We start from the raw sequence: 23,809 nt of genomic DNA, 5'->3' as shown, positions 1-23,809 counted from the left end.
CTAAACTGTCTCATCATAGCATTCCTCCTACTCTCCTCTTTAGACACAAGGGCATATGCTTAAGAAAGAGTGACACTTTCTCTAGAAAGGATATGCTGTCTGGAAATATCAAATTCAAGGTTTAGCCCAACAAAGAACTCAAAAATCCTGTTCTTCTCTATCAATTTCTTATAGGTTTTTGCATCCTTAGTACTCTCCAAAATACACAATCTCCTTCCAAAGTGTCAACATAGAGAAATACAAGAGGCCTATCTCTTTGTTTTGTATTAATCACTTGGTTCCTCAACTGGTATGCTCTGTTTACATTTTTCTTATGAGAATAGGTCTCAGTTACCCCATCCTAAATCTCCTTTGTATCAGGTTTCCTCTCCTCTCCAGGAATGTATACTAGTTTTTCACAAGCACCAATACCCATCTTGGCTAATTGTGCCCATTCTAAATAGTTTATACCATCCAATTTAACAGTAGTAATAATTGCAGATCCAAAAGGATCACTGGCACTTCCTATTCCCAGGCTTAGTTCACTAGTTGACTTTTGTTCAACACTACAACTCTCCATCTCAACTCAGTTAGCTTAAAATAAGAAAAGGACTAGGTAGAAACACTTCCAAGATCAGATTGATCTGACAAAAAAAAAGTGGAAAGGTTTTTTGGAGGAAAATACCTGGAGAGAAATCTCCCTACACGAGATCTGAGGGAAAAACATGGTGCTGATCTCTCCAAGAGTCTCAGAAAAGCCAAGAAACTGAACTGCCCCCTATAAAAAACTCCAAGATATCCAAAAAGGTCTGAGCACCCAACAACAAACCAGAAACAAAGAGTCCAACTTGACTAGGACCTTCCTTGCACTCCAGTTCTTCCTGATTTTGATGTTGAACCACAAATCATCTTCTTGATTATTGAAATCTGCTAAAAAATTAAAGAACTAGGCAATTGAAAGCAGACTGATCAGCCCTTTATTCCCTCATGAAGCTGGCTGATCTAGGACTGCATGAATCAACGTTGACGAAGCCCAACTAGGCTCTGATACCAAGTAGGAATCTACAGAAAAAAAGCTAGAGAAAGAAGAGAAAGAGATGAAGAGTTTTGTGTGGAAAGAGAGAATGAAGAAGGAAGAGAAGGCATCTATTCTGGTCATTCTCTTCCATTCGTATTTATACCTTAAGTAAAATGTGTACAATGACAGATATGCCCATAATATGGCAACTGATGCAAACAACTTAAAAGAAACATAAAAAACACTATTTTAACAACTTCTAAATAATGGGTTGTGGTCCCAGCTTACTAGCTAAACAAATGATAAATAAAAAAGCTAAAAAACTATAAAATCCTCAACAAGAATCATTAGAAAAACTATAGTTGCACATTAAAGGCTTGAAATCAATAGCACTAAATTGTATATATCTAATAAGAGAAGATTAAGAGACTTAAATAGGTATTTTTCTCTTTTTCACCCTGTTTTGTATTTTAACTATCTTCTCTTTTTTATGAATGTCATTTACTTGCCATTTTGAATTTTTTTGTTACTATATTTTTTTATTAGATTGAGAATCGTCTTTTGTAGTCTTTTTCTCTTTCTTTTGAATTATAATGACTTAGTAAGTGAATCATATCTAATAGTAGGTTAATCATCTGATCACCGAATCTCCACTTCTTTTAGGAATTTAAAAAATTATGATGAATTTAATCAAATATTAGGAAGTTTCTAATAAAGCTCTAAAATATTGTTTATCATTGAAATCTGAAATATTGTTAAAGTTGGCAAATCAGGACTGTAATCAGTCCAATTCTTGATGTAAATTCAATGAGAAAAAATACCAGAAAAGAAGGAAGAGAGAAGAGAGAGATGAGAGAAAGAGTGTGGGTTGACCTGAGTTGCCGCCCCACTCAACTATTTATATTAACATCAAAATATAAGATTGCAATTACACTAGTGCCCTTACTGCTCTAATTATTGCCCTACATCTCTACTTGGACATCTCTTTAGGTAAGTATGTTTCCAACTTGGTCCTTATAACTGCTTTGGTTAAGAGATCAGCAAGCTGCATATCGAATGCAATATATGGAAGACACTTCTTAAGAGGCAACTCTCTCTGATAAAGTGTCGATCTACCTCAATATGTTTAGTTCTGTCATGCTATACTGGATTAGAGCAATGTTAATGCTGTACTGGATTGTCATAATACAGCATTAGGGGTTTATCATAAGCAATTCCCAGTTCCTCAAACAAAGGACCTCAACCATAATACTTCAGCCACACCATGTGCAATAGATCTGTATTCTGCTTCAGCTCTAGAACGTGCTACAACATTTTGTTTCTTACTCCTCCAAGAGACAAGGTTGCTTCCTACAAAGGCACAATACCCAGAAGTAGACTTCCTATCATCAATATACCCAACCCAATCAGCATCTGTGTAGACTTCTATCTTCATGTGACCATTATTTTTGAAGAGTACACCTCTGTCTGGACATCTCTTTAGGTAAGCAAAAATCCTCTCACTGCAAGGTGAGTGGTTTTGGGGGAATGCATGTATTGGCTAACTACACTGACTGCATAAGAAATGTCTAGTCGTGTAAGGCAAAGATAAAGCAGTATCCCAACCAATCGTTGAAACATAACCTTGTCTTCAAGGGGCTTTCTACCTTCGGTCCTTAGCTCGTGGTTTTGTTCAATGGGTGTGTTAGTAGGTTTAACACCTAGCTTCCCAATTTCTTCCATGTTTGGATTGGGCTACTACAATACCTAAGAAATAACGTAGTTCTTCCAAGTCTTTGACTTCAAATTTTTGTTGAAGCAGTTGTTTAAGAGAGTCAATCTCATAGGTATCATTCCCTCTCACCACAATATCATCCACATAGACAACAAGTAGGGAGGAGTCTGTTTTTGCAAATCACCATTAATGAAGGCATTTTTAACATCCATTTGGAACAGTGGCCATGAGAAATTTGTTGCAATAGACAATAAAACTCTAATAGTATTCATCTTAGCTACTATTGTAAAAGTCTCCAAGCAGTCTATGCCATAAGTCTGTGTAAACCCCTTTGCAACTAATCTGGTCTTATACCTCTCAACAGAGCCATCAACATTATATTTCACTGTAAACACCCATCGGGAATTGGAGGTGCGCTTAAGGATGAGAATGGGTTTGTTTCAACCATGTTTTCAGGCCCAATTGGAGAGGGTGACTCTCTCAGGGCTGAGATCTTTGCAGTTCTGGAAGGAGTCCGAAGAGCTATAAGAAAACCCATCATTGAAGGGGACTCGGAGTCCAAAGAGCTAAAGCAAGGAGTCGAGAGGGAGTTAATGTTTTGGGCACAAGTGTAATTTTTTCCTTTTTCTGTTCTTGGATACTCAAGATCCAGTTGGAAGAACAACAAAGCTTCTCTTTGCGGTTTGCAATTGGAAGATAAAGATCATCCAAAGAAGGAAAAGGCTCATTAATGGGAGGCATCTCATTAGGCTCAGTGATGGGAGGTATCTCATGTGCAGTGGGATGTAAAGGAGTTGTGATGCCTAGATTTGGGTCCGTAGAGGAAACTGCTAAGGACCGAAATCAACCTGTCTTCACTGCTTGTGAAACACCCTCAACTCCCTACACTTATGACAACCCTCCTCACTACACTCCCCTTTAGTGATTAGAACAAGTAATGGAATTTCTGATGTGGATGAACCCATCTCACTACTCTCCTCTTTAAAAGAAACTTCATGATAGTAGGAACATCCTCAAAGAAGGTGACATCCATGGAAACAAAATGTTTCCCATAAGTAGGTTCATAGCAACAATATCCCTTTCAATTTTGTGCATACCCAAGAAAGATGCATTTGGAAGCTTTAGGATCAAACTTGGAACGGTGAGGCCCAAGAATCTGAACAAAACAAGTACATCCAAAAGTTTTAAGGGGAATGGTGAATAAGTCCTTATCATGATATAAAAGGTTGAATGGAATTTTCATATCTAGGACAAGTGAAGGAACCCGGTTGATGGGATACATGGCTGTATGGATAACATCTCTCCAGAAACGTATAGGAACATTGGAGTTTAGCATAATGCTTCTAGTTTCCTCCAATATATGCCTATTTCTTCCTCTCAACAACTCCATTTTGCTGAGGTGTACGGGGACAAGTGCTTTGATGACTAACCCCATGGTCAAGGAAGTATGAGACCAAAGGTTTTGCAAAATACTCTTTGGCATTATCTGATCTAAAAACTTTGATTTTGACTCCAAGCTAGGCCAAAACTATCTGATGGAAGTTCCAAGTCAAGGTAGGGACCTCATATCGAGAGTGCATAAGATAAACCCATGAAAAACGAGTATAGTCATCAACAACAACAAAAAGTATTGGTATCCCCCCATAGCAGTGATATGATATGGTCCTCAAACAACAATCTGCACAATTTCAAAAGGAATAGTATTCTTTTATTGCTCAAAAAATAAGTTGTTCTACAATGCTTTGCAAGCTCACAACTTTCATATTTTAAACTAGACATCTGGATTGACTCAAACAAACTGGGAAACAAACTCCTTAAAGACTTAAAAGACAAATGACTTAATCGATTTTGCCAAAGCATAATCTAACTCAGATTGATAAATAAGAGACCTTCCAACTTCTTTATCTTCCCCATGCAAACACCCTCCAATCAGGTAGATTCCATTCGTTTCACAACCAATCCCAATAACCTTCCTTGTCTCTAGATCTTGAAAAACACATTGATCAAGGAAAAAGGTCATTGAACAGTTTTGATTTTTAGTGATGCTACTAACTAATAGCAGATTAGTACTAAGTTTAGGAACATGCAAAACTGAGGACAAGGAGATGGTATCCGATAGTCTAATGTTTCCCTTCCTAGAGATGGGAACAAAGGATCCATTAGCAATGGATTCTCTGTCTCTGCCAGAGGATAAGCAATAAGTAGTAAACAAAGAAGATAAGCCTGTCATGTGGTCATATGCACCTGAATCTATGACCCAACAAGGTCCATTGTTACTTGGGCCTGAAATATGATATGCTGATGCCCATGCATCTGAATGAGCAAATGCTGAAGTAGGAGTGGCAGTTGTGGACGGGGCTGAGATGAGGGGGCTGAAGTACCAACTTCACTTTCTAACTGAGTCAGAGTAGCTCAGGCAACAACTAAAGTATCTAGGGATGTGGCTCTTGTGCTGGATGAGGATGCACCATCAGTAGTGATAGTCACATTGGCATTCCCCTTTTTTGTTTCCGAGCTTTGCTGGAATTAAATGTGGATATAACTTCCAACAAGTGTCCTTGGTATGCTTCAACTTCTTACAATGGTCACAAATTAACTCCTTATCCACCTTCTTTATGTCCCTTTCCTTATCACCCCCAAATTTTGGTTTCACCTCTACTAGAGCTGATTCCATAGGCTGAAACTGCAACATAACCTTTCTCCTACACTCTTCACTGTACACTTGAGAATAGGCCTGAAATAAGGTCACACTCTCCCTGGTGAGTAGTTGTTGTCTCACAATATCATACTCTGAATTCAGAGTAGCTCAACCTATGGAATCAACTCTATAACAATACTAATTATTGCTCTACATCTCTACAGTTGGCATATTGGAAAATATTGGAGATAATAGGAAAAAAAGATTCTTGGTAAATTACATATCACTACCTAACAAAATGGCGAGGTTTCAAGGAGATTTCACCAAATCTTGTTGATATTGCGAACCATGCTCCAAATAGTGTTGGTATTTTCATTGGGGGAATGGCGAACTGCGTATTGAATGTAGCAAGCATCATGGGAAAATCTAAAGGAAAATGATAAAGTGCTCAAGACAATTGGTGGTAGAATGAAAAGATTCAAAATATAATCAAGTTAAAGCATGTTAGAAAGAAGGGCAAATGACTAAAAATGTAGAAAAATGTGAAAAAAATATAAAACTATAATGTTAAAAAGAAAGTAAGTGAATAAGGGGGTATTGTCACATTGTGGAGAGAGGATTTTGTAGAGGCAAAGGAATTGATAGAAAAATTTTCGGTGTTTGTAAAGTTTAGTTCAATGGAAGATGGCTTCATGTGGGTGTTGACCAATGTGTATGGACCAAATAATTATAGAGAGAGGAATGAGTTTTGGGAAGAATTTTATGGAATCCAAGGGTTATGGGAGGACTCTTGGTGTTTGCGTGGTGATTTCAATGTTTTTCGTTTTATTAATGAGACAAGTTACCCCCAACAACTCATTACAATTAGCATGAGGAAATTTAATGATTTCTTTAATTGTAGTGAGCTAAAGGAGCTTCCTCTTGTGCAAGCCCACTTTTCTCGGTTCAATTTCCAAGAAAGCCCAACTTTATCAAAGTTGGATAGATTCCTCTTTAATGAAAGTTGGAAAAGTCATAAGAGGGGTTATCCAAGGCTCTGCCCAAAGTCACTTCTGACCACTACCCTAGACCTTTCAAATTTGAAAATATGTAGTTGGCACACCTAGATTTTGTGAAAAAGTTCGAGTGGTAGAGTCAAGAGATGGGGGGGTGAAGTGAAAAGGGGTGAGATTCCACAAGAAGTTGAAAAGACTGAGGGTGAAGTTAAGAGAATGGAAATGGGACCATTTTTGGAGAATAGAGGAACTGAAATCCAATTTGATGACCTGGACGAAGGATTTGGACGAGAAGGAATCTCAAAGAATCATGAGTGCTCAAGAAAGGGAAATAATATGGAAGTTGAAAAAGGTATTAGAGGAGATTCTATTGTGAGAAGAAATCTCTTGGAGGCAAAAATCTAGCTACAAATGGATAAAGGAAGGTAATAGGAACACCAAATTTTTTCATGAGGTAACCAATGGAAGGAGGAAAAACTTGGTAACTAAACTCAAAGTGGATGAAGTGGAGTTGGACTCTCAAGAGGAAATAGCCAATGGATAGATCTATTTTGAGGAAACCTCTAGCTAGCAGAGTGGAGTTGGCTACTCTAGAATGTCCCACACTTTTTGAAGAAATTAAAAGTTGGTTGGAAAGGAATTTTGAGGAGGAAATACAACAAGCAATCTTTTCAATGGATAGATCTACGACACCAGAGCTAGATGGCTTCACTATGGCATTCTTTCAAGATTGTTGGAGTATAACTAAAAGAGATTTGTTTGAGGTTTTCAGAGAATTCGAGAAATAGTCCATCATCAGTCGTGGAGTTACTATTACACTTTCCTAGCCCTAGTTCTGAAGAAGAAAGAGGCCAAACATCCCAAAGATTTTACCACAATTGATCAATTTACAAAGTCCCCCTAGGCATCTAAAAGGCTCCCATTAGTCAAGCTCTAGGGGAGATGAGAAGATCAAGTAGGGAAGGATATATTTTTAAATCGGATCTTAAAAGGCCTACGATTTAGGGGAGCTTTTGTTCATGGTAGACAAATATTTGATTAGATCTTAATAACAAATGAATGTGTGGAAGAGATGAGAAAATTGGGTAGGGAAAATGAATGACGGTTTAGCTAAACAAGGGGCAGAAAGGGATTTACTTTTTTGGGCTAAGCTGTAACTATAGTGTGTTTTCTTTCTTTTTTCTCTTTTCTTGAGGTTCTTTGTTGCTCTTGGAAGATAAGCGTGTTTGTCTTCCTATTGTAAATCTTCTTTTGATGAGTTAATGAAAGTGTTATTGATCAAAAAAATAAAAAGAAAAAGAAAATTGGGTAGGGAAGGACTTGTTTGCAAATTGGATCTTAAAAAAGATCTACGATTTAGTGGATTGGAGTTTCTTGATAGAGGTGCTTAGGAAGTGTGGATTCGGGGATAGATGGTGTGAGTGAATAGGTGGTTGTCTCACATCTTGCCATTATTCAGTTCTACTTAATGGGGTAGTAAAGGACTTCTTCCCAATATGTAGGGGCCTAAGACAAGGTGATCCATTGTCCTCTTCCCTATTCACTTTGGTTGCTAATGTGTTCAGTAGACTTTTGTCAAAAGCAGATAGGGTTGGACTAATAAGAGGATGAAGAATAGGAAGAAACCATGTCCTGGTAACCCAAAACCCACCTTCAGTTTGAGATGATATCATAATTTTTTGTGAGGGATGTGACTTGGTGAGGGTAAGGAATCTAATAATTGTCTTTGAGAGTGCCTCTAACTTGAAAATAAATTTCAAAAATAGATGTTTTGTGGGGTTAAATGTGGAGGGAGGGGAGTAAGAGTCTATTGTTGCATGCTTAGAGTGTTCTATTTCTGCTTGGCCCTTGACCTATTTAGGACTCCCCCTAGGTGCTAATGTAAAGGAAAGTAGGTTTTGGAACCCAGTGGTGTAAAAGTTTGAAAAAAGGTTAGCAACTTGGAAAAAGAACTATATCTCTTTGGGGTGCATAATAACTTTAATTAGGACCACACTTGCTAACTTACCCATCTTCTAGGAGCCAGGTGAAGAGAAAAGGAATCATTTGATTAGGTGGGAGGAAGGGGGTTTAGGGTTAGGGAACCTCTTAGTTAATAAGAATGAAGCTCGTTTTAGCAAGTGGTTGTGGAGGTGGCTTTTGGAAAGAGAGGGATTGTGGCTAGTATCCATGGCTGTTATGAATTTGGTTGGGATGCTGGGGGTATCTCAGTGGGCTTTACTCAACATCGTGGAAAGCAATTTTTGGTATCCTCCCTAAATTCCTCAAGTTTGTAAGGTATGATGTCTGCACTGGTAATTTTGTTCTCTTTTGGGAAGTTGTTTAGGTGGACTCTCAACTTCTAAAAGATCTCTTCCCCTCCCTTTATTCTATTTCGCTTTATAAAAAGGAGTTTGTTTCTATGTTTCTCCCCCTCCCCCCCACTTCTCTTGTTGTACCTTGGACAACACTTAGTTTCTACCTTGAGCTCCGACTAAATTGTGGTTCAACCTTCAAAGCTAGCTGATGTGTATCATTTACCTTATACAAACAATGTAGGCTGACTTGATCTTGTATTGGCAGCCTCAAACCATTTATATATCTACTAACATTTTACTGTTCGGTTATTGTCGAATTACTCCAAAGAGTTAGTCTATTAAACTCTTTTATGTACTCCTTTGCACTCCTTTCCCGTTGTTTTAAATTTTGTATCTTTTGGTAAAGAATTTTCTCATAATCTGGTGGTAAAATTGTGATTTCATAACTCTTCTACATTCATTTGCTTCTAATCAAAATAATTTCCATGCTACCCAACCAATGTAGAAACTCTTTAGTTTTCAACTCACCATCAAACTTGTTGATATGAAGCTGAACTCCATGACCTTGATTGGATTGTAAAGTTTGCACTATTTGGTCTTCCCATCGTTGGTTGTTTTTTCTTTCATGCTGATCACCTTCAGGTTGCTTAATGTCTTCTTCACTTGATTCCTCATTAATAATGTCACTAGGTTGCTCATCAACTTTAGGAGTTTGTCTTCTTCTTCCTATCCCCAAATCACTTGCTACATCACCATCCCTAGTAGCATTTTGAGCTACAAGTTCAGCAAGATGTCCAATCTATTCTTGTAGCCCTCTTCAAGTGTACACCAATAAGCACAAAAAAACCAAGCTGAAAACAACAATGGATTTTTAGGGATTTCAGATTTTAACTTGAAGTAAAACTCCTCTTGGAACAGTTCTTCTACAATAACAATGGCATCAAGTAAGCCTCTCGCATGGACACACAGCAATAGAGGGATTGGAAGGTGGCAAAATGAGTTGGATCCTCATAACCTTAGGCTCCCAATACTTGAAAACTCTAGCTAGGACTGAGATATAGCTCAAACAAGAGAAAAAGAACCAAAAGGACCCCTACAGCAACAACCCTCTTCTCTTTTATAAGACTTAATGGCTTTCTGGAGAAGCCAACTAAGATATTTACATATAAGCCCCTAGAATGCCCCCCCTTCACAAACAACTCTTTAAGAACAAAACTAACTTCAGCCCCCAAAAGATAATACTAACTTGAAAACAATAAGTTGAAAGCAACAGGAGAAGAGGAAAAAAAGAGTGGAGAGGAGAAGATTGAGAGCCAAATCGTTATGCTGGTTGTGCCAGCATTGGCATTTATATTAGGACGATCAAAAATAAAGTAAAGCTATAAAAGTGCCCTTGCAGCACTAAAGGTGAACTGTTGACAACCTTTTAAAAGATAACTGTTGTTACAAAAAGACCCAAGTGATCAAAACCCAACACGTGCACCCAACTTCCCCTAACCAGAATATGAATTATGAAAATGGCATAAATACCCCTGGACCCAAGCTACCCAAAAACAACAATTTCAGATCCTACTACAAAAAACATATAAACACAAAATACATTAACATTTCTCTCTATTTTTTTTTCATTTTTTGGGCTCATAAAGTGTGATGAGAAGCTTTGGAGTGAGATTGCGATACTCGGTTGCAATATGCAGTTATGATGTGATACGTGAATGCGAAGTTGTGATACTAGATTTGTGAAAATGTGATATGAGATTTGTGATAGATGGGTGCTTGGGTGTTTGCCTATTGCATATTGCAAGAGGTGTGATGGTTAATTCTATGTTCTCACACTAGCAAGGTAGCAATGATGCTAAGACATCAGAAAATACTAACAAATATCTTTTACCACATGTGAGAATTAACAAACCAAGAACACCATAGTCAATCAAGTAGAAAGTAGCCACAAACAATACCAACATGTGACCTTGAACAATAGAGAAATTAAAAAATTGTCCCCACAAACAATATCAACCAATGTTTTCAACCTGCCTTTGACCTAGTCATTCGAATGGTCACCTGGCCAGGATTCAGGGTCCGGTTCAATCAAGACCCATCAAACGGTCAAAAACCGTTGACTTGGTCAAGAACCGTTCGACCGTTGACCCGTTCGACCCAATGACCGGGTCGTGGGTTGCACACTCAATGCGTGCAAAACTTTCGGAGACCATAGAGGGAGAGGGATTCAAGAGAACTTTTGTGAGAGGAGAAAAATCAGGCATCTGCCCTTTTTCTTAGATGATATGCTTTGCGTAACAACTTTGTTAGAAATAGTATTGCTCTTATTTCATAATCAGATATAAAAATACTTTATATCTGATGGGGTCAGAAATTCTCATGAAATCAAAATGCAAAAAGAAAAAAAAAGAAAAACGGGAAGGAAAACGTAAAAATAAAACCAGCAAGCTACAATGATTTATTATGCACCTATCTCAAGATATAAAGCCTTCCCTTCTATTTTTGCAAAAGCAATATTGTCAGCTTGAAGGAAGGGTTAGGATTCATCATATGGATGGCCGAACCGAACCATGCTAGATGGTTGGGCGAAATTTCAAAAATTTCCTAATCCTTCTGGCTATGTTTGGTTTGAAGGAAAATGTTAGGAAAGGAAGGGAAAGACAGGGAAACCTATACAAGGTTTGTAAAGGTTTTCTCACCATTCTCTTCCTTTCCCTACCTTTTCCTTCAAACCAAATATAGCCTCTGCGAATCGAATTCCTTATGTTTCGAAAAATTGCATTTTTCATGATCGGTCTTGCACTAAACTGGACCAGATTTGAAACCAAACAAAGAGAGAGATGTATACCTGATACGGATGCCACAGACGCAGATCCCAAGGTGGAAGTTCACGCCCAAATCAGTCCTAAAACCAGCCCCCATTGAAGATGGTGCAGTTTATTCCTAAAGTTGGTTCAACAACGCAATTTTCAGCAAAACTGCAATCCTGCTGTTTGGATCGAACTAGAGAGGTGAGCACGAAATTCCTCTAAAATTTTCTAGCAAAAATCGTAAGAAAACTAATCATTATCAGTCCCAAAATAGTTTTGGTCGAACTAGGGTTTCTTGGGAGACAAAAAGAAGAGAACAAAATAGAAAGCAATTCTAGTCTAGTTCGCCCTCTTCTTCTTTTATCTCTTTATGGAGCACTTCTCCTAATAAAATTAAGAGATTATCGAAACCAAACTAATTTGGATCTGGACTCTATTAAGAGATAAGCCTTATCCTCTTAAGAGTATGGGTGCTCCATACCCAATTCCAAATCCAGATTCGCTCCTTGTCACATGACAACTTAAGCTGTCATGTGACAACTTAATTAATCATATTATGGGTCTTAGGCCCATCAACTATAAGGCTCACGACCCAAGGATGTTGCATGGCCAACTTAGGCTTGATTTGTATGGCGTGGGACCCCACAATGACCTCACATAAGTCCACATGAGTCTGACCCAACCTCTGTGAAAAAGCTCGGTCGAATTCACTGCTTAATGTAGTGAACCCCTGAGCATATTACTATGGGCTCAAAATGGGCCCAACATTTACACTTAAGTGATCTTTGAATTTAGCCATCCTATGAAGACCCAAGGATAATAGACTTAAGTAAGATAAAGCCCATCAGGTAATCAGCCCTTAATGGTATCTTACACTTAACCTCTTGGCCCATAATGATTAAACACTGCCCAACAGGGAAGGACCTCTCCCCTGGCTACAAGGTGCAGTGTCACACTCTTTACTAGGATGGATCCCGGGAATTAAAACCTTTTGTAAACTTTTTTTCATAAAACATAATATATATATATATATATATATATATATATATATATATATATATATATATATTTTGCAAAACCAAATCTCAAACACAGTTGAAATACACTGTCGGCAGTTTAGGTTTCCATTAGAGAGAGTGTAAACCATATCATTCACTTTGTTCGACAAAGGGGCCGATCCTATCAATATGATCACCCACTCAGATGAATTCTCAAGACTACCCCAACATACCCAGGTTTTTTAACCTTCAATGAATCTCATTGATTGGCATATCAAAGACAACCCAATCCGACACCCAGTGCAATACCATAATCAAATCTAGGGGTTATGTATAACATACACTGCATGTGCTTTGGGTCTAACCCTAGTAGCTGAGACAAGCTGCCCCAACTTCTTTGGCAGCACATCAGTGTTAGCCTTGGTAGGATAAACTTCCCAAGTCTATCCAACGGCTGAGAACATTCTAAACTAACACGAGTCGCATAAGTGTCCAGTTTAAGGGGTAATTTCACAAAACATGCGAATATCAACATGAAACAATAATGTACTTTTATTCATTTACAATAAATGTATCTGTACATTAATCTAATTGGAGCTAAGGGCATACATTGTCTAACGCAGTTAATTATTGTTCTTTATCATTGTTTTGTTCATATTCGCAATCTGACTTGCAGTGATTTATTATGCACCTTGCCTAAGTCCTAGGTGCAGTACTTTCAAAATTGGTGTGCCTAGGTGTGGACTTGTTAGTTAAAAGCAATTGAAATTATAAAATCATTTTGTGTAGGGATTATGAATTTAAGACTCTAACCTGAACTTGTTTGGGCTTGTCTCAAGGGACTTGGTACAATGACGGCTTGTAGAATTAGGAATGCAAAATGTTTACATCATGTAGGCATCAAACAGTTCATCAGTTCATCAGTCGAACAGACGACAGTAGGGTAGCCGAACAATCATCAAACAGTTCAGCAAACAATAGGCATCCGAACTGACAAGGATGATAGTACCTCTTTTAGTTTCAGATGATAGTCTCCCTTATGGTAAACCATAACTCCTTGACTGTAAACCAGAGCTCCTTTTACGAATCCTCAAACAATAGGCAGCCGAACAGAAGATGAGCAATTTCTAAAGACAGAACACCCTCTACGAACTGCAAACAATAGTCTCTCTACAGTCGAGCTGACAAAAGGAGCAATTTCTGAGCTGGAATACAAAAAGACTCTGTAACTTCTGGGTCGAATTGACTTCACCAGATCAGGAGTTCGATTGGAGACAACACTGGATGCAACAGTAGTTTGCTCGACACCCCCCTTCAGGCCTGGACGACTTGCTCTGATACCATGTTGAGCAAGAGCAAGTGAAGAGAGGGGAGGAGAAGAGAGAAGAGAGATGAGTCGAGTGACTGAAAGCCCTCCAAAACTTAGGGGGCAAAAGAATGATTTTATTATTTATACTAGTACAGTCGAACAATATAAACAAAAGAGAAATTACAACAGTACCCTTATGGTACTAAATCTGAATACATAAACAACTGACAACACTCCCCCTCAAGTTGGAGCATAGATATCAATCATGCCCAACTTGTCACAAAGATCATGATGTCTGGAAAGGTTTAAACCCTTTGTAAAGATGTCTACAAGCTGGTTCTCAGAAGTGACATAGGGGGTACACACTTTGCTTGTGATAACTTTCTCTCTGATAAAATGCTTGTCAACTTCGATGTGCTTTGTTTTATCATGTAGCACCGGATTGGCAGCAATGCTTATAGCTGCTTTGTTATCACAAAATAGAGTTATAGGTTTGGTCACTGAGAAACCCAACTCCCCCAACAAATTCTTTATCCACATGCCTTCAGCAACCCCGTGGGCCATAGCACGATATTCAGCTTCAGCACTGGATCTAGCTACCACATTTTGCTTTTTACTTCTCCATGTAACAAGGTTCCCTCCTATAAACGTTCCCTCCACTGTTCCATCAGCCTTATGCTTGACTGTGAACACCCATTTACATCCAACTGGAACCTTTCCCTTAGGGAGATCAATAAGTTCCTATGTGCCATTTTTGTGAAGGACATTAATTTCTTCCCTCATGGCATTTGTTCATTTAGGAACTGAAAGAGCTTCTGCCACATTCTTAGGGATAGGGACACTGTCAATAGAGGTAAGGAAGGCACGGAATGAGGATGAAATGTTCTTATAGGAGACAAAGTTGGAAATGGGATGTTTAGTGGTGCACAATCTAACACCCTTCTTGTGAGCACTAGGATGGTCAAAATCATTAGCAGTAGAGGAATCATTTTCAATAGATTCAAGGACATCATTGGGAGCCAAAATACCTGAGTGAGTATGATCCTCCCCCGAGGAGTCTGGTGGCACTAGAGGTACAGCTTCCGGATTCTCTGCAGCTCTTGAATTTAGTTGGCCTTTGCGACGATGAGAAAAAAACACAAAAAGGTGGAGGGTCAGGGAGAGAGGGAAGCTTAACCAGTTTCTCATGCCTACACTCCCCCTGAGGAGAAACAGGATAGAAAGGCTCATCTTCAAAGAAAGAAACATCCATGGAGACATAGAATTTACGAGAAACAGGATCAAAACAACGGTATCCCTTTTGAGTGAAGGAGTAACCAAGAAATATGCAAGGGATAGCACGAGAATCTAATTTTCCATGGGTGGGAGACAGATTTTGGACAAAACACCGGCAACCAAAGACACAAGGAGGAATAGAAAGAAGGGGAGCCTTAGGAAAGAGAAGTTGATGTGGGGCTTTGTACTCTAACCGACGAGAGGGCATACGGTTTATAAGGTAAGTGGAACAAAGAACAGCTTCAAGCCAAAACCGTTTGGGAACATTCATATGAAGTAGTAAACCTCGAGCCACTTCAAGGAGATGTTGGTTCTTCCGTTCGGCCACACCATTTTGTTGTGGTGTGCGGGCACAAGAGCTACGGTGAAGGGAACCATGCGAAGCAAAAAATTCTGTGAGGTCACTATGAAAAAATTCTTTTGCATTGTCTGATTGGAAAATTTGGATTTCAGTTTGAAATTGAGTGAAAACCATCCGCTGGAAATCTTGAATGATTTTTGGTACTTCTTCTCTGGTTCGCATCGGGTATACCCAAGTATATCTAGAATAATCATCAAAGAGGGTAATGAAATACTTGTAACCACTCTCAGATGGTAAAGTAACAGGGCCCCACACATCAGAATGAACAATGTGAAACGAAGATTCAGATTTACTATTTCTTTGAAGAAAATGAGTTCTACAAATGCTTACTCAACTGACACGTTTGACAAGAAAAATCAGAAACAGACATTGACTTAAACAGTTCTGGGAATACAACTTTCAAAGACTCAAAAGACAAATGACCAAGACGACAATGCCATAAATAGACTTTTTTCTTACAGGACTGACTCATAAACTGACTCATAGACTCTTTAACATGAAGACCAGCCTTATTCTCCAGCATGTAAAGTCCATCAGCCATACGACCCCTACCAATCGTCCTCCCCGAGGCCAGATCCTGAATCACACAATGAGAAGGGAAAAAGGTCACTGAGCAATTCAAGGAATTAGTAACACTACTAACAGAGAACAAATTAATGGGAAAATTTGGAACATGAAGAACATCAGAAAGGGTAAGGCCAAGAGGAAGAGAGAGAGTTCCTTGACCAGCTATGGAAGAGTATGATCCATCGGCTAGTCTCACCTTGTCTCTTCCAGAAAGAGGGTGATAGGTTTGAAAGTAAGAGGACGTACCAGTCATATGTTTTGATGCTCCATAATCAATGATCCATGGAGAGTCAGGGGTGTGAGAAGCAACATGGAAAGCAGTGGCAAGGTTACCTGAGGTAGATGCAAATGAGGTTGAGGGAGGAGTATCCATTTGACGAATTGCTCTACCATAGAGCTCTAAATGGTCACGGAAGGAATTCATAATGTCCTCCCTCGGGTCAGGTCTAGTGAGATGTGTCTGAGTCACAGTAGAAATGGGGGGCTGATTCTCCCGAGTAGCCATGTTGGCCATGTGATGTTTCTTTGTATTTTGCTGTCCGTACTTATTCACCTCTGAACCTTGCTTAGTCAGATCTTGAGCCCATTTTGGTTTCCCATGAAGATCCCAACAGGTATCTTTGGTGTGTCGGGGTTTCTGGCAATGAGTGCACCACAATTTTTCCTTATCTTCGTTTTTTTTTTTGGAGATCTCCTTTCCGAGAAGAAGATCCCACACCAGTAGATACACCTCCTTTTGCAACTAACACAACAACATCCCCACCAGGGTTGTTCATCAAATTTCTCCTGCTTTCTTCAGATTGTACAAGAGCATAGACTTCTTGAACAAAAGGGAGATCCTTAGAGCTGAGAATCTGAACCCTGATAGATTCATACATAGGATTCAGACCATGTAAGAATGCAAACACCCTTTGCTGGGAGACAAGCTGTTTGTACTTCTTAGCATCCTCATCACACTTCCAATCCACACACTGGTAGTGATCCAACTCCTTCAAGACAGATGTTAAGTCAGAGTAATAGACCGATAAACACCTCTCCCCCTATCTACAAGTAGAAGATGCTGCCTGCAGTTGATAAATTTTGGCATAGTGTTGCAATTCTGAATATGTAGACTTTGCTTGTTTCCAGATTTCATTTGTTGTTTCAGCCCACATGAAATTCTTCTTGATTTGAGGTTGCATGGACACCAAGAGCCAGGACCTAACAATACTGTTCTCCTGATTCCATCTATCATATTCAGCACTCCCGGAGGATGGTTCTTTTATCCTCCCATTAATATAGCCTATCTTCCCCCTTGCAATGATGTATAATTTGATCCCTCTTGACCACTCCAGGTAATTTAAACCATCAAGAGGGACAACAGCCATGGGAAAGGATAGGTCACCCCCACCCATTCCATTCAGCATCGAGGAAACTCCAGATGTGGCTGAATCTTCACTGCCCATGATATCTGAATAAAAAAGTTGAAACAACAACCAAAAAAGGCACAGCCATACAAGACTATTTCAGAGATAGGTCCTTCTGACCACCGGTTTCACTGAGAACAAAAGAAAGAGCACTGCTGTTGTAGTACAAGAACAGGTCCTTCTAACCTACAGCTTCACTGAGAACAAATAACAAACTGAACACTGTAGTTGCAGTACTGAAACAGGTCCTTCTAACCTACGGTTTCACTGAAACAAGTCTGCACACTGCTGTTGCAGTACAAGAGCAGGTCTTTCTGACCTACTTAGTAGGGCTTAATAAGATTGATGTTGAGCAGACAATTAGTCGGCTAAAAACAGACCATCAACAGTTCACAATACCAACAACAAAAAAGTTTGAATACAGCTACTGTGTTAAGGAATACAGTCGCTTAACAGTGGGGCAGTCAAACAATATAAACATAGGAGAAATTACAACAGTACCCTTATGGTACTAAATCTGAATACATAAACAACTGACAACACTCCCCCTCAAGTTGGAGCATAGATATCAATCATGCCCAACTTGTCACAAAGATCATGATGTCTGGAAAGGTTTAAATCCTTTGTAAAGATGTCTGCAAGCTGGTTCTCAGAAGTGACATAGGGGGTACACACTTCACCTGTGATAACTTTCTCTCTAATAAAATGCTTGTCAACTTCGATGTGCTTTGTTCTATCATGTAGCACCGGATTGGTAGCAATGCTTATAGCTGCTTTGTTATCACAAAATAGAGTTATAGGTTTGGTCACTAGGAAACCCAACTCCCCCAACAAATTCTTTATCCACATGCCTTCAGCAACCCCGTGGGCCATAGCACGATATTCAGCTTCAGCACTGGATCTAGCTACCACATTTTGCTTTTTACTTCTCCATGTAACAAGGTTCCCTCCTATAAAGGTGTAGTAGCCACTGATAGACTTTCTGTCACTTTGGGATCCAGCCCAATCTGCATCTGTATAAACTTCAACTTTCAAATGTCCATGCTTTTGAAACAACAAACCAGTACCCGAATACTTTAGATATCGAAGGATTCTCTCTGCTGCTTCAAGATGAGCAAGAGCAACTGACAACACATTTTATATGTTTGTACTAAATCCGAATACATAAACAATTGACAACACATCACATTAGCTATTAGAAGTAATGCAATTGGAAAAAAAGAGATTGAAGGTTTTACATGCTTGAATACATTTTATATGTTTGATTTTATTTTTAACTTTCATTTGAATATGTTTTACATGTTATGTTTATGTATTTTAATTTTAGATAATAGGTTTTTTAAAACACTTGTGTAAAATTTAAGTTTATATTTTTAACTAATTTTATGGTTATTATTTTTTTTTTGCAAATTTGTTTGCATTTTTTGGCATTTTTGCACCTTACTTCGAAAAGGCATGTGCCTTGCACCATGGGTGCAAATTGCTCTTTGCGCTTTGTGCTTTTAAAACACTGCTTACATACAGTATTACATCTATATTGTGGTCTACTAGTCAGTGCTTAGGTACAACTTGTTACTACAACTATTAGTTATCTCCTCACAACATTGATTATATTGGTTAGTAATAAAAAAACTGCATCCATTGTTTTACTTGTCTTATTTTGGATGTAGCCTGGTCCTTTACATATAAACCTATGAAGGAAAGTTGCAAAGTATATCTACTTTAATAATTGAATGACTGTTTATAGAGTGGCTTTGTGGAGTTGAATTGAGATGATATGTTTTGTCTGCATAAAATTTTGTTGAGTTTAATTGATAGTTGAGATGCTTAATGTACTTGCTAGATTACTTGTGAACAGATAGGGACATTCTTGTTGCATGCATGCGTGTCTATATGCTATATGCTGTATCCTCTGATGTCACAGGTTTAACCTCACCGGCTGGATGGTTCAACCAGTGGCTGATGAACCACCAACACTGATTAAACTCTTGTTTACTTTTGAAAACATCCTCTGCAATAACTTTGCTTTCTTTTTTTGATCATGTATTTATCTGTCATTTGTCTATTCTAGGTTCTCTTTCTCTATTGAGTGGTTTTTTTCTTCACTTGCTTGTAGTGTTTTGTCTAGATAAGTTCCTTTTTTGTTCATTTCCACTTGTCAAAGGGATTATATTGATGAAGATCCCTAATGTTAAATTCTAATACTGGGGGATAGTACAGGATATCATAGGGTATAAAAGCTGACAAAGGAAGCCTAAAATGTCTTGTATAGAATCAGAAAGTTCATGTCTACCACAGGGACTCTTGCAAGACATTTGACCAAGGAGTTAGCTTATCTGGGTATCCAATTGAATGAGCTGTTCACGGAGCCTTCTAAGTTCTAACAATTTAGCTTCTCTAATTAAAATCTAAAAGCCCAAGGTCCAAGTAGGTCACCTGACATCCAGCTGATAACAACTGAAACCTAACTTCAATATAGTTCAGTTTAGCTTCTTGGAGAAACCCACCCCCCCCCTCACCATCTAAAATGGTTTCTAAAGACCCCATGAATGCTAGAAGTACCAGAATACCTAAAGCGCATCTATTAGAACCTATTGGTTGAATGACATTTTTGGCAAAAATTTCTATTGCTCATTGGAAACCTATTGGTTTGTGCATTTGTTGCATTTTGGCTTGTATTGACATGTGTGTGTGTGTGTACATATATATGCTCATAACAATATGTTTACTACTAATTATGTGAGTTCTTTTTGCAGCCGTTTCCTTCAATACAGAGGACCATTTGCAAAAAGGAGGCATCCACTTGTAGACTCCACAGTTGTTTCTGAAATCAGGAGATGCCTTGAGGATGGGGTTGAATTCCAAGGTGAACTTTTGAATTTTAGGAAAGATGGTTCTCCCTTGATGAACAGATTGCGGCTGACCCCAATATTTGGTGATGATGATACAATAACACATGTTATTGGTATCCAATTCTTCACAGAAGCAAATCTTGACCTTGGTCCACTGCCTGGATCATCAGCAAAGGAGTCTACCAAAGCATCTGAGAGACTGCATTCTGATCTGTTATGCCGTCCTGTTCCAATTGGGCATGGAAATGTTTGTCGAGAGATCTGTGGTATGTTGCAACTGAGTGATGAAGTCCTTGCTCTGAAGATACTCTCACGTTTGACACCAAGAGATATAGCATCCGTTGGTTCTGTTTGCAAGCGACTTTATCAGTTAACAAAGAATGAAGATCTGTGGAGAATGGTTTGCCAAAATGCATGGGGAAGTGAAACAACCCGTGTGTTAGAGACGGTGCCTGGGGCAAAAAGGCTAGGTTGGGGCCGGCTGGCAAGAGAATTAACCACTCTTGAAGCTGCAGCATGGAGGAAATTAACTGTTGGAGGTGCTGTAGAGCCTTCTCGTTGCAACTTTAGTGCATGTGCTGTTGGAAATCGGGTTGTTCTTTTTGGAGGGGAGGGGGTTAATATGCAACCAATGAACGACACATTTGTATTGGACTTGAATGCTAGTAACCCAGAGTGGCGACATGTCAAAGTGAGCTCCCCACCACCTGGCCGGTGGGGTCACACTCTTTCTTGTGTGAATGGATCTCTTTTGGTTGTATTTGGAGGTTGCGGAAGGCAGGGATTACTTAATGATGTTTTTGTACTGGATCTAGATGCACAGCATCCTACCTGGCGTGAAATCTCTGGATTGGCACCACCACTTCCCAGATCATGGCACAGTTCATGCACCCTTGATGGGTCTAAGTTGGTAGTTTCTGGTGGCTGTGCTGATTCTGGTGTACTTCTCAGTGACACCTTCCTTCTGGATCTTTCAATGGAGAAACCTGTCTGGAGAGAGATTCCAGTATCATGGACTCCTCCCAGTAGGTTAGGTCACACTCTCTCTGTCTATGGTGGCCGGAAAATATTGATGTTTGGTGGTTTGGCGAAGAGTGGTTCACTTAGGTTCCGTTCAAGCGATGTATTCACAATGGATCTGAGTGAAGAGGAACCATGCTGGAGGTGTGTAACTGGGAGTGCAATGCCTGGTACTGGGAATCCTGCTGGTATAGCTCCTCCTCCTCGACTTGATCACGTAGCAGTGAATCTCCCGGGTGGCAGGATTTTGATCTTTGGTGGGTCTGTAGCTGGTCTTCACTCTGCGTCCCAACTTTATCTTTTGGACCCAACTGATGAGAAGCCAACTTGGAGGATATTGAATGTACCTGGCCGACCTCCAAGATTTGCTTGGGGACACAGTACATGCATTGTTGGGGGAACGAGGGCTATTGTTCTTGGAGGGCAAACTGGAGAGGAATGGATGCTTAGTGAGCTTCACGAGCTGTCATTGGCAAGTTCTGTTATGTGATTCAGAAGAAATGCAATGGTAAGTTATTACAAGAACATACTCCATGGTCATTATCATCAATTCGGATAGAGTTGGATGAATGGAAGACTCTTCTTTGTCAAGGACCAAAGAATTGGACTATTTTGAATGCTGAAAAAAGTGGTTTGTTGGATGATTGGTGCTAACATATACCCATTGTTTGTTTGCTAGAACTTCAATTAACAGATAGGACTCTTGTCTGGACTCGTTTATTTATGGTTATCTGTCATGCATTTTACTGTAAAAGGTAATTCTCGTTTAGGACTTGGCAATGATCAGATAAGTGATGGCATAGTTCCACTTTTCTTTCTGAGGTTGTATGTGACACTGCTTTCTGTCACTAAACACTTCGCACTTGGTCCTTACCAGATCAATAGTGCCGTTTAGGTGGATTCTATCATGCATTTGTGTTTCTTGATAAACGTCTGTATATAAGTAATTAGTGTATAATCATATTTATGTAATTTGAACTTCACTAGGTGAGGTTTCATATTTTTCTCTTGATAAATATTTTGTTCTACCTGGATTGATGTTTCCTGTGATTTTTCAACCTTTAAACTGCCGTTGGCCTCATTGATTGTCATGTTTGGAGTGTAAATATGCGTTGTAGCCGAATGACTATCATGGCAATCCTGATGGAGATCTCCTGAGGTCGACACAGAGCAGTTGCTGGTCAGTTGTACGCACTTGTACTGCGGTAAAAAGGATGTCAAGCCTCTTTGATCGAAGAGCAAGGTTCAAATGGCTTCCCGATACGCCTCTCCAGGGGTTGTATCGGGTCAGACACTGGTTCAGAGGGTAGTCAAGCCTTAAACCGATCTCTCTGAACCGGTTTTGAAAAAATAAATAAATAAAACCTAAAAAAGTACCGATACAGGTCTATATGCCCTATCAGCGTATCAGTCTGTCGATACTTTGAACATTTTCGAAGAGCATGCTTTTGATGTACAACATGAAAAATGTATATGTTTCATTGGGTTCATGTATCAGAAAAGCAAGGTATATTGGAATATACATGGATACACTAGAAAACCAAAAAGGAATATGAAACTATCTAATTCGATGCGTTTATTGTATCATCCCTTTCCCAAAGCGGTACATATCGTGGGATATGTTACAAAATTTTAAACGTTGGTTAAACCTCCTCATTCCTAATCTACCTTATAATAAGGTGAGCAGGATTCTACATCGTGATTTAGTCTTTGAATCAATCGGAATCTTTTTCCTGAGTTGAGCCAAATTTTAAAGATTCTTGGTTTGTCTAGACCTGTTGAGCTCCAATCTTTACAATTTATTACTTCGCCTCACATTCCCGTCACACATGAACACATTTTGTTCATAAACATTGTGAGGTTGTGCGCTTCTGTCATCCATTCTCATGGGATATAGAGTAACTCCGCGTACGGCTATAACACTTCAACGTGGCTGACTGGCTGGCTCGTTTTTTCCATGTGAATTCATCCTTCCCCACTTTTAACTGTTAACTGATTTATCTGTTCAATTGTATTGGCTGATACGTTCAATGTATTAGTCTGTTTCATGCCTGTATCGGACTATTGACAATATCCATTCAAATTTGATCAATTCCTATATTAATTTCTACTCTTTTTCAGTAATTCATATAATTAACATTCTCTCTCTCTCTCCATTATTCCCCAATAATTCTATACCATACCTACTACATGTTATAGTTATAAAATGAAAAAAAAAAAAAAACTGTAAAGGGATTCTACAACTATCCTATACTTCGACAACAGGGGAGCCCAACCCCAGTGAAGGTGGGATTCATTCCCAAGTCTCCGCTACGACCAGCATCTTACCTACAAGCCAGCTGGCAGTTTCAACTTGTTATAATTTTACGACCTCTAGATGTTAGCTTACATTTATCTTCTATCAACAATTTTAATAACCAATTGATTATTAAAATCTATATATTTATAAATATTAACAATGATGCATGCATTTCCTAGTTGTTAGCTTATATTTATCTTTGAATTAAGAAATGCATGCATATATTAGGGTCCGTTTGGTTCGCTGGCAGGATCGGAATTAGAATCAGAAT

General features: G+C 39.0%; 1 protein-coding gene across 5 annotated transcripts in view; it reads left to right on the top strand.

Annotated features, from left to right (window-relative positions):
* LOC104603169 (adagio protein 1) overlaps positions 1-22,255 on the top strand; it is a 95,202-nt gene extending 72,947 nt beyond the window's left edge. For 3 of the 5 annotated variants that reach the window (XM_010267135.3, XM_010267139.2, XM_088892884.1), the window contains one exon: positions 20,124-22,255. In XM_010267135.3, the coding sequence (XP_010265437.1) occupies positions 20,124-21,729 (1,606 nt within the window). In that variant the 3' untranslated portion in view covers positions 21,730-22,255. The remainder of the gene's footprint in view (positions 1-20,123) is intronic. The other 2 variants (XM_088892883.1, XM_088892885.1) reach the window with 1 other exon arrangement.
* The last annotated feature ends 1,554 nt before the right edge of the window (positions 22,256-23,809 follow it).

The sequence above is a fragment of the Nelumbo nucifera genome, chromosome 8 (assembly GCF_055504915.1).
Source record: "Nelumbo nucifera cultivar China Antique chromosome 8, China Antique-T2T, whole genome shotgun sequence".
NCBI lineage: Eukaryota > Viridiplantae > Streptophyta > Magnoliopsida > Proteales > Nelumbonaceae > Nelumbo > Nelumbo nucifera.
Note: the sequence above shows the minus strand (reverse complement) of the source record. Positions and strands in the feature narration are given on the sequence as shown.